The 11,949-nt window shown below is 40.9% G+C and overlaps 1 protein-coding gene across 1 annotated transcript in view; it reads right to left on the bottom strand.

The window, feature by feature from the left end:
• Nucleotides 1-417: 417 nt before the first annotated feature.
• Nucleotides 418-11,949, bottom strand: part of NEK9 (NIMA related kinase 9) — a 42,110-nt gene continuing 30,578 nt past the window's right edge. The window contains exons 18-22 of the mRNA XM_061156593.1: nt 11,588-11,647; nt 8,773-8,978; nt 7,513-7,674; nt 4,958-5,167; nt 418-3,456 (exon numbers count right to left, since the gene is read on the bottom strand). Of these exons, the coding sequence (XP_061012576.1) occupies nt 3,334-3,456; nt 4,958-5,167; nt 7,513-7,674; nt 8,773-8,978; nt 11,588-11,647 (761 nt within the window). The 3' untranslated portion in view covers nt 418-3,333. The remainder of the gene's footprint in view (nt 3,457-4,957; nt 5,168-7,512; nt 7,675-8,772; nt 8,979-11,587; nt 11,648-11,949) is intronic.

The raw sequence follows: 11,949 nt of genomic DNA, 5'->3' as shown, positions 1-11,949 counted from the left end.
TAGTAAGTAGACGCTATAAATTTTTAAAGTTCAAAAGGTTAAGCAATGGGAAAAAAATCTCACAGTAAGACTCACTTCGTTGAAAAGTATATGCAGACACGCTGAGACAGTATTAACAGCAGTCTGTTGAATGCAACACCTCACCTTTGGCCAACATTTGCTGTAGGTCATCAATTTGTCACTTTTCACAGCTACACAGGAGGTAGCAGAGAAATGATATAGTGTGTTCCTCCTTAATGTTCATGATTCTGAGATTTAATGATCAGCATGAACCACTAAATTATCTCTATGGTTAATCACTGCAGTGATAAATGATTTTTTGCTTTGTGGCTGGAAGGAACACGTTTTGCAGTCCTGACTACAGCAACTCTGCCCTGACACTATCATGAATAATACTACTTTGGAGGCCCAGGGATGCTCATTTGAAATAATTTATTTACAATACATCCTTGCACCAGAGTTGTTCTATTATGAATGTTTCCAAATATATGGCAAAATCAAATGAAATGTGAGTTTAGGTCTGTTCTTGCTTTTAACTTTAGTGAAGTGTTCAGCCAAGAGAAGTTATAACTTGGCTGTGCTATGTCAGGGAGACCAAATACAGTTCAGCCTTTTTGAGGGAAAACAGTTTTATAAACATAAACTGGCAGTATCACTTGAAAAAGCCCACTAAGACTGAGGAGATAAGTACAAGACATCACCCTTCGTCTTTTAATGGCTCATGTTTTTTTCCTTCTGCGCTTTAAAGCACTATATTTTAGAAGTTTGGGGGTTGGGGGAAGAAAGTTGTAGCAGCAAAAATGATTCTATTACCAAGAAAAACAAATTGGAAAGAAGCAAAGACTATTTCTTTGCAAATGCCCCTTGCATTTATTTATTTATATAAAGACTTACTGAATCAAAGATTCACGAAGGCCTGGAGTCTGTGTGTTTGATCCCCAGTGACTAAGGTCCATGTGCAGGCTCACTGAGGCATAGCACTGATGGAGAGTTGAAATGTTTATTTAAAACAGAAATGCCAAACCACTCCACCCTCAACCTTTCAAACATCTGGCTAACAATAAGCTAATTCTTCAGCAACAATGTCAGAGCAAAGGAGTAACTCAGGTTATACTATAATGCAAAAGCAATACTACTGGAAAACTTAAAACACCTAGCACTACATAAAGAAGAAAAACAGGACACAATTTAAAATTAGCTACAGAAAACCAGTTAAAGGCATTTTTGCTGCCTCACCTTTCACTTCTTATCTGATGTGTGGCTGCCACCTATGAACTGGTTTCTGTTTGCATAGCTTTTTGGTGGGAAAAATCATGTGGCTGTCCCAGGCACAATTTGGGAAAGTGCAAATTGTCTCTAAGGCACAGAACTTAGATTCTCATCCAGATTAAGAGCAAACCAAGACTTCCCAAGGGAACATGCTAGAGCAGATGACCCCAGTGTTCCACTGCTGGAGAGCGACTCCCCCTCCGGAGCCAGGGCTCCCACCCTCCCTCAGTGCTCCTTCACCCACAGTCTCAGCAACGTGCCCATGTCCCTCAGTTCCATGGCACAAGCAATACTCATGATTAACACCATAACTGACCCTGCCTCTCAGGCCTGCTGAGATGGTGAGCATAAGGGATACAGGAACATGAAAGGCCAGTCAGTCCTTTAAAAAAAAAAAAGTTACATTTACATGATGAACCAAAACCCACTGTTAGGGTTTGTTGCAAACCCCCCAAGTCCCCAGAACTTGTAACTTTAATCCAGGGGTGGCCCCTTCCCTTATTTTAAGAAAAGGCTTCAGTGATTACATTAGTACCATTGTACTAGGCTTCCCAGAATTGAGAAAACAATGGGAATATCAAACCAAAGAAGATCCCATTGAGTAGAGTTGCCCATCCCCAGCTGTGGGGTTTTCCTGGAGCAGCAGCCTTTACACCACCAATTGTAGGGAAATGGCAAAATTTCCATTGCACAGGTCCTTCCAAAATATTAAATAGATATCAAACATTTACTTGTTGGTTGCGGAAAATGAAACAAATCATTTTAGCTCTTTCTAAGGAGGTAGGATGTGACGGTCATCAAGGCAGCTCATGTAAAGGCGAGCTGGAAACAAAGCTCGCCTCCTTAAGTAAAACCATCAAATGTTTCTAGGACACTTGCTCTCTTTGGAAGAGCTGGCGTGCTCCTGTCTACAATGACATGAAGACACGGGGATCAGAAGGGAGCTCTCAGCCAAAATTCCTCTCAAAAACTGGTAGGTTCCTCCTGTTCTGTCAGGCTTCAGGGACTACCAGGTTTTGGTGCTGGCTCTGGGCCACTCAAGTAGGAAAGATGATACAGATTCACTGATATGATAAAACACCAAAAGGGGAAAAATACTGACTAGACATACAGAAAGGGAGTGGCTGGGGCTGCTGATGTCAAGATTAGAACCCTAAGAGCCACGAAGGTAGAGGCACAAGTAGCCTCCTCAGAGGAGAAGACTCAAGTCACTCTAGGTCCTCTCGAGGATACCAAGCAGAGGCAGCTAAGGAGGACCTCCCCTCATGGTTTCCTCCAAAGTCCATTCCCTCTGCCCCATGGACTCAGTTCTCTACGAGACGCCTCATCTCTCAGAAGGCTTTCCCAAAGCTAGGAAATCCCACCCTGACACCCCTGCTGTGTGACGAGGAGGGGCCTGCCCTTCTTTCTCTGCTCCTCACTGAACAAGTTCCACTCAACTCTCAGAGGAAAAGCAATCTAAGCCCATTGTTCCTCCTAAAGCATTCAGCTGCACAAAGTAATTCAACTTTCTGAAAACAAGCTGGAGACTTACTCCACCAGACATACTTTCTTGGACTAAGGCTCCTGAGAGGGCTTAGAACACTTCACCACTCTCCAGATGACCCTGGATGGGCCATATCTGGTTCCAGCCCCCTCCAGCTTTACACTTTAACCTCCTCCACCCAGAGGTGCAATGCCTGGCACTGAATTCCCAAGGCAGCTTCCAATTAACGGTGAAAATGATAAGTGGGATATAAGCTGCTAGCAGCAAAATGAACGTGAGCATTGTGTCTCCTCTTCAAAGGTGGGATCACCAGATGAGGTACAGAGCTGCTGTTGCTATGGCAGTCACTGAGGACAAAGCCAGGGCCATGGGGCCCTCCGTTCTCCAACACAAAACCACTCCTAGATCCTAATAGGCAGTGCTACTCTCCAAGTGTACACGGAAAGTGCTTCAGAACCTCCGCCTCGCGCTCCTTGTCTGCAAGTGAATGAAGCCAGGAAAGCGCTCTCTGCGTTCAGTAAGTGTGCTGTGAAGGTCTTTGGATCCTAGTTTCCTGGAGGCTAGACAAGCTCAGGAGACTAGAGGCTGGGTCTACAGGAGTCTGTTCCCAGGAGACACCAGGAATCTGAATCTAAGTCAGGCTTTGGATCCACTTCCGTCTCTTCCTTTGCTGTCTGAGTTCCTCTGGAATGCATCCCCACCTGTCCAGATAAAACACAGTTCCAGGTTAACTGCCACCTGGTTACGGCGGCTCAGGACTACATTTTCAATGCCACCCCCTTAAGAATGTGCAGCCACAGTTTCGTGAGCCCATAATACTACCAGAATAACAGGACTTTATGTAAAGGCCACTCCTGGACACTTGTTGCAGGTAGGGTGACCAAGTGTTGCAATTTGCCCAGGGCTGCAGGATTTTCTGGGATGCAGAATTTTTGGTTTTTAAAACTCTTAACAGCCCTAGGCAAAACAGTCCTCCTGCCTGCTACCACTGCCAATCACTTCATGCTTACCTCAACTGTGTATATTACTTTCCAAAATACCGTCACAGACATTATTTCATTTAATCCTCAAAACAACCATACAGGGTAGGTGGTATTTTCTTCTTCTTTCAGGTGAAAACAAGGGCTCAGAGAAACAAACTAATTTGTGCAAACGTGTAAAGCCGATAAAGGAAAAAGCCAATGGTTCACAGTATTTCCCTATCCTAGTTCACTCTATACAGAGCAATACTATGACCCTTTAAAAATGATGCTAGCAGCAACACCAGTGAAGTTTTTTTTTTTACCAAAAAGGCTTAGCCTGAATCTAATCAAGCCTTAAGTCTAACTTATAGTTTACAGAAATGAGGTGACAAAAGAACAAGTGAAGTAACATCTCAAGAAAATAAGACAAAGCCAGAATGTAGAACATTCTGTTAAATGACTGACCCTGTTTCTTCAACAAACCAATGCCATGAAAAATTTTTTAAAAACAGAGGTACGAGTGGTAATGCAGGGAATTGTTCTACATAAAAGAAACAATAAACATAATGTCAAAGGAGGTTCTTAACTGGTTGCTGGTCTGATAAAAAGTTATAAAGAACATTTTTTTTTGTGTGGGAAATCTGGGAAAATTTGAGTGTCAACTGAGTACTAGATGAAAATTAAGAATACTAGTAGTATTTTTGTTAAATGTGATAATAGTACTATGGTTCTCCAGAAGCATGAGTGTCTATTTTTGGATGTATGTAATGAAGTATTTAGGGCAGCTATGTCATGACTTGCATAATTTGTTTGAAAATGGTTTAGCTAAAGAAAAAGAAAAAAAAATACACATATATACACAATCCTATTTCAAATACACACAGATAAATACCAACACATATTTAAACATATACACATTTGAAACAAGCACAGCAACATATTAACGACTGTTGAATCTAGATGGTGGATGTAGGTGAGTCCACTGAACTGCAATGTTTAAGATTTTTCATAATAAGTAAAAGAAAAAACAAAGGTAACAAAAAAACAATGGAGTTAGGTGATGAGATGATTCAATCCAGGTGCCTAAAAACAGACCGAGCTTCTGGGATTAATTACAAAAATTACACTGTCAAAAAATAAGTACTTGCAAAGAAGTAAGTCTATTTCAGTGACTGGTGTTTTGTTTCTGTGATTCTTCAAAACAAAATTAGAAATTGAATTATTCTTTTAATGCTCTCACCTGCTGCCCTCCTTCTAATTTATTGTTCAGCTTCTGTAGCTGGGTAAAAATCTGAAGATTTTCTTGCTGTAACTTCTGCTGTTCAGCCAAACACTTCAACACCAGACCCTGCAATCTCTCAACCTCCACCTGCAGAGTACTGCATGCACAGGTAGGAGCCAAGGGTGTTCCCTTCCCAGCACATGTTCCTGCAGGATTCAGCCGAGGTGGCTAGAGAGACAGGAGAAAAAGGGTCATAGGAGGTTCTGCCTGTATGCTACAGCTCCCTAATCCAATGTCCCTTCTATGTGCTACCAGATTTTACTTTTAAAGTAATAAGAAAAAACACACACACATGAAGTCAATGTAAGAGAAACAGAAAACTTCTGGGATTTCTGTAGAAGCTGGTTTTAACATCACAGAGCAAGGGAGCTCTCAGTGCCTCAGTTGCATTATGGTAAGCTAAAAGAAAAATCATCTATTTTGGAGGACTCTGTGAAATAATTTAAAGTCACTGATATCTTCCCAATTTAAAGTTGTGGGAGAATACACAATTTGATTTGGAACAAGTATGATCACAATGAGGACACCATGATTCAAAGGGTCAATATTCATGAAATATAGTGGATCATACTTGAGAAGAGATTTAAGAGGTGTTCAGTAAACTGCATCACCAAAACAATTCAAGACTGTTAACTGACAGAGGAATAAAAATGTTTACCTTGAAGTTTCAAAGGCTTTATGTCCTCTTCTGGGAAGCTTTTCAATTATGCTAGCCTGGACTTTTCTCCCTTCTTCTACTGTACTTTTAAAAAAGGGTCAACAAATAATAGCCATTGGCCAAATCCAACCTACAGCCTGTTTTTGTAAATAAAGTTTTACTGGAACATAAACATGCCCATTCATTAGGCGTTACTTTTGGCTGCTTTTGTGCTGCAATGTCAGTGTTGAGTGGTTACAAGAGACTACATGGTCTGCAGAGCCTAAAATAATTACTATGCAGTCCTTTAGAAAAAGTTTGATGATCCCCAGTTTACAGTTTTATTGAGACAGTTACCACAATTTGATTTCTACCAAAATTGGGGATAAATACATTGCTCTCCCAATAGACTAAAAGTATTATTTCTTATTATACTTAAAACTCCAACCTACGCTCACAGTGTCATGAAAAACTGGACTTGAATTTTGGAATTTCTAAGGCAGAGAGAAAAACATCTACTTCTGCTCCACCGACTACTCCAAAGCCTTTGACTGTGTGGATCACAACAAACTGTGGAAAAGTCTTAAAAAGATGGGAATACCAGACCATCTGACCTGCCTCTTGAGAAATCTGTATGCAGGTCAAGAAGCAACAGTTAGAACTGGACATGGAACAACAGACTGGTTCCAAATCAGGAAAAGAGTACTCCAAGGCTGTATATTGTCACCCTGCTTATTTAACTTATGTGCAGAGTACATCATGAGAAACGCTGAGCTGGATGAAGTGCAAGCTGGAATCAAGATTGCCAGGAGAAATATCAATAACCTCAGATATGCAGATGACACCACCCTTACGACAGAAAGCAAAGAACTAAAGAGCCTCTTGATGAAAGTGAAAGAGGAGAGTGAAAAAGTTGGCTTAAAACTCAACATTCAGAGAACTAAAGTGATGGCACCTGGACCTATCACTTCATGGCAAATAGATGGGGAAACAATGGAAACAGTGAGAGACCTTATTTTTGGGGGTTCCCAAATCACTGCAGATGGTGACTGCAGCCATGAAATGAAAAGACACTTGCTCCTTGGAAGAAAAGCTATTACCAACCTAGACAGCATGTTAAAAAGCAGAGACATTCTTTGCCAACAAAGGTCCTTCTAGTCAAGGCTATGTTTTTTCCAGTAGTCATGTATGGATGTGAGAGTTGGACTATAAAGAAAGCTGAGCACTGAAGAAATGATGCTTTTGAACTGTGGTGTTGAAGACTCTCGAGAGTCCCTTGGACTGCAAGGAGATCCAACCAGTCCATCCCAAAGGAGATCAGTCCTGGGTGTTCATTGGAAGGACTGATGCTGAAGCTGAAATATTTTGGTGAATACTTTGGCCACATGATGCGAAGAACTGACTCATTTGAAAAGACCCTCATGCTGGGAAAGATTGAAGGCAGGAGGAGAAGGGGATGACAGAGGATGAGATGGTTGGATGGCATCACTGACTCTATGGACATGAGTTTGAGCAAGCTCCGGGAGTTGGTGACGGACAGGGAAGCCTGGCATGCTGCAGTCCATGGGGTTGCAAAGAGTCGGACAAGACTGAGCGACTGAACTGAACTCAACTGAAGGCAGAGAGAAAAGAAAGACAATCATCTGGTATCGAAAGGTGTGGGCCTGTCAGAAATACGAAAGGGTAAATACTTTCCACAGAGGTCAGTTTAGCCTTGCATAGAGGCTTTAAGCACTACTGAACAGATAGTGTGAATTGATGCTGGGCAGCTGGGAAACAACGAAGCTAGAAGGGGAGACAGGAAGGCCAGGAGAATGGGGCGGAGCTTACAGCCACTGTTTATCTAGTCTTGACTTTAAGGCAAAAGCTCAGTTACCCAGGCTCCTGCTGGGGGCTTGTGTTCCAAAGGCTCTTCGGAAGCCATCTTGAGTCCTTGTAGCTCGTCATACGGCAGAGTATCTTTCTCAGATTCTGAAAAAGCTGCACTTAGGGGAGATGGGCTGTCAGGCATAGGGATGAATTCTGCATTTTCCAGCTCCTATGTATGAGAGAAAGAACCTCATCAGTTCTGAGCCATTCACTTTCGTCCGAATTCCTTCCCTGCTATAGCTTTCACTCTGACGTGTCATCGGCACCCTCTAGTGGAGCAGGACAGTTGTGGTTACAACACAGTTTGCCCTGTCAGTCAACATCCTGCCAGTCCTTCCTCTGAGGAGCTCATAGTGAAGGGAATTCAAATTCAAGAACACTTTTTGATACTCAGTGTGATGCCTCAACACATTCAGTCAACAAAGGCTATTCAGTAAGTTGGGAAGTTCTAAGGTGATGGCAGTGAGGCTAACTGCCAGGCTGCTAAAGGTTTAGACAGAACTGTGTGCCGCTTCTTTCATTCACATTCCTAAGTAGCTATCAAGTTTATTATTATTACAGAGGGGGCTTTACATCTACAGGTTCCGTTTTTTGTTGGGGGGGGGGGTAAAAAATTTTAAATTTCTCTTAATTATAATTTTTTTAAAGAAGCTTTTCTTTTTTAATGTCATTTTGTAAAGTCATTTTTAATGTCATTTGTAAAGTCTTTTCACTGTATTTGTTACAATACTGTTTCTGTCACTAGGCATGTGGTATCTTAACTCCCTAGTCAGGGATCGAACTTGTACCCCCTGCTTTGGAAGGCAAAGTCTCAACCACTGGACTGCCGTGGAAGTCCTTAACTATAAATATTGACTGTAGAAAATATGCAAATATAGACAGGCAAAGGGACATGATAAAAATCACCAGTAATTCCATCACTCACAGGTAACCATTGTTAAGGCATTTTTCTACTGTAAGGCATTCCAACGACCCCAATATCCTACTTCTACGAACCACAGTACAAAATCTACAAGTTTAATCTTTGCACACATGCATTACAAACACTTCTTTCAAGGAAGGTTACATTAATTTCCATTCACTTAAGTAATACAGGTATGAGACCACCTTATCTTTTCTTGTCAGGAAGAAAAAGGATTAGAGATTTGATGATTTCGGCTCAGGTAGAAATCAGAAACCTAGATGCCTGCTGCAAAGAACTTGAGCAGGACATGGGAAACAGAGATCCTTCTAGTCCCTACAGAGTTCCTGTCACCAAAGGAACTACCTTTCGAAGCCAGCCAGGACAGGAGCTGCTGGCCCCACTGCTGATCCGCATGGCCTCGGTGGGACTGACGAGACCTTCCATGCCTCGGTCTGCTTCCATTGTTCCTCGGAAGCCTCCACTTGGATCAGGAGTTTCAGATTCCTGCTGACTGTCCTCTTCTTCTCTTCCGCCACCGCTGCCACCTCCTGGGCTGGAGCTCTGAACCACTGACAGATACACAGCACAGAAATAGAGAGCTTTGCTATGCAGCAATATTTACAAGCTGACAGCCCCACCAAGCCCTGGAAAGCTTCCTAGAGTTGTGTGAAGTGGAACAGCAATGGTGTAAGTCAGATACCTGGGACTAAATTTCTAGTTTTTTACACAAGGTATTGTACATCAGGATCTTTATGACAGTATTCACTTCTACTTTCCAAACTTGCTTGTATTTATGTTCAGCAGATTATCACTGTTCTACAGGATTACTGAATACTGACCCCAAACACTGCATCCACACCTTAAATGTTCAGACTCCAACATCCTCCATAGAGGTTCATCTTATATATTGAATACAAAAGATTTTTCACATTTGAGCCAAACACCTCTTAAAGTTGCCAGATAAACTCACCATTAATTCCTTTTCTGGGAAAACAATTGAATAGAGAAGTCCTCAACCATTAAATTCATCAAATTCTTTAATGACTATCTGTAAGAATTTAAAAAATATGAGGGCTTCCCAGGTGGCTCAGTAGTAAAGAACGTGTCAGGAAGATCCCCTAGAGAAGGAAATGGCAGCCCACTCTGGTATTCTTGCCTGGGAAATCCCAAGGATAGAGGAGCCTGGCGGGTTATAGTCCCTGGGATTGCAAAAGAGTTGGACACAACTTAGCAACTAAGCACAATAACAACAAACACAAACAAATAAAACTGCGATGGCTGGTTCTTTCATGTCACGCAGCAGATTCCAAGTTACCTTTAATGAAGATGAGCTGATGCACAGACAGGAAATGAAACTGAATTTTCAAATGTGTCAAAGAAAAATATAACTGAGAAATTTGCCAAAAAACAACAAAAAAAGAGCTGCACGGTATCTTCTAAAGTTAAATGTAAAGGATTATTTATTCATGACGGCCAGCTAACTTGGTGTGAGGACTGCACAGTGCCACACTGTGCTCGTATGAAAGCGGCAGAACTGTGGACGCCAAAATAATCTCTGAAGCTTGCTTTTTTGTCTTAATGGCTTTAAAAAAAGTATATTACAAAAAGTAAGTTATATTACCACTGACATATACATAAGACTATTTCTAACATGTGTAAGTTTTGATGCCTAACAAAATAAACATATATGAATCTACTATGTGAAAGTACAATTACTTTCCAATATGGTAGCTATTAGCCATATTTTGTTATTTAAATTTAAACAGGATTAAAAATTCAGTTCTTCAGTCACAAGAGCCACTTTTTAAGCGCTCGGCAGCCGCATGTGACTGGTGGCTGTTACACTGGACAGCACAGATACAGAACATTCCCACTGCTGCAAAAGAGTTACAGGACAGGACTGAACAAGGATATTGCTCTATCTACCTTGTGAATTCCTTCCTTCTCTGGCATCCCACCTAGATATAACTACTCTGATTAATTTTGTATTTTTCATTTCTTCTTGAGAAAAAAAAAAACTTTATCACACACTTATGTATCCTTATACAATATATTATTTATTCTGTTTGTATTTAAACTTTATAAAAAGGCATGTAGACTGCTGTAACTTGCTTTCTACATTTCACATTATGGAAATATGTGTGGATGTTGTTCATTTTAACACATATAATATTCCACTGGATGGCTGTAACACATTCAATTAACAAACACTTACTAATTATAAAATTATAATACCATTTGCAAGGAACTCTTCTAGGCAATGTGGATAAAATTATTGAAGAAAAAAGACAAAAACCCCTGCTCTTATGGAGTTTACATCTTCCAGATAACGGACATGTGCTTTTAATCTTATGTTTTTCCTTTAAATACTGTTCCAGTAAAATAAAGCTGTAACAGAACAGCTGTGTTTAGCAAAAAGATACTTTATCATTTGTAACAGATATTAATATGGACAAACAGATGCTGAGCAATGAGTTACTAAAGAAAACTAATAATAGGTATGATGCGTGTTTATGTCAACTAGAGTTTAACCAGTCTGGATCAGATTTGCAGCTGTCTTTTTGGAGGATTAATTTGCTTTCATTCTGGGTCTTTATCTGTTTTGATTCCACAAAATATCCAGTTTTGAGACATCAAGGACTATAGGTACTCTAGCAAATGGAAAACCAAAAGGAACACAGATTCAGTTTCCTAGGAAGGCCCTAAATAAGGGAACCATGAAGAAAGCAGCCAAAGGAAAAGTATTAGAGACCTTCAGGCTGATTTGCCTGACCACAGTGAAAGTTAAGCCAACTTTTAATTCTGAGGGCCTGTTTTGAAGGACTATTTCTACAGATTAGAACACCCCTGGGAACACCATAGAAGTAAAGGGTGGACAGAACACATGGCCCCTAGCATTCTAAGGAAAGGAACAGTACATAAGTCACATTACAGTGTTGGGCTAGCCACGTAATTACTCCCACATGTGTGGTGGCAAAGATGTACTCTCCCCCTGACCACAAAGTAAAAGTCATAATCTATTGTGAAATCTACCAAAATATGCTCTTCCCTCTTGATCACTGTGCTCCTCATTTCCCAAAGATATTTCCTATTTCCTTTTTTTGGGGAGACTGCATGGAATTCAACCCAAAGACTCGCACCTGAGAAAACCACTGGAACCTGAGATACCGCTACTTACCAGTTCCGATGGATAAGCCACTGCTATTGGAACGGATGGTCTTAGAATTCAATACTTTCTCTGAGGAAAAATATTCAGTAGGTAAGCATTGTTTACAGCTAGAGGCAGGAAAAGTGACAAGACTTGGATAGGGACTTAATCTAGGAGAAAACTGCTATCTCTCACACCAGACAACTAATTACTATTTTAGATATAAATATTAGAAGCCAAGCACCACTAGCAACTCTAACTATAATCACTGTGTGAAGCAGCAATTCTCCACCTTAATTATTCTTTGGAATTAGCTGGGAAGCTTTAGAAAGTAGCAATGCCTAGTCCCAACCCAGAGGTTCCGATCTAATTGGTCAGGACAATGGGATTTC

This window comes from Dama dama, chromosome 12 (assembly GCF_033118175.1).
Source record: "Dama dama isolate Ldn47 chromosome 12, ASM3311817v1, whole genome shotgun sequence".
Lineage (NCBI taxonomy): Eukaryota > Metazoa > Chordata > Mammalia > Artiodactyla > Cervidae > Dama > Dama dama.
This window is presented reverse-complemented; position numbering and strand designations above follow the sequence as displayed.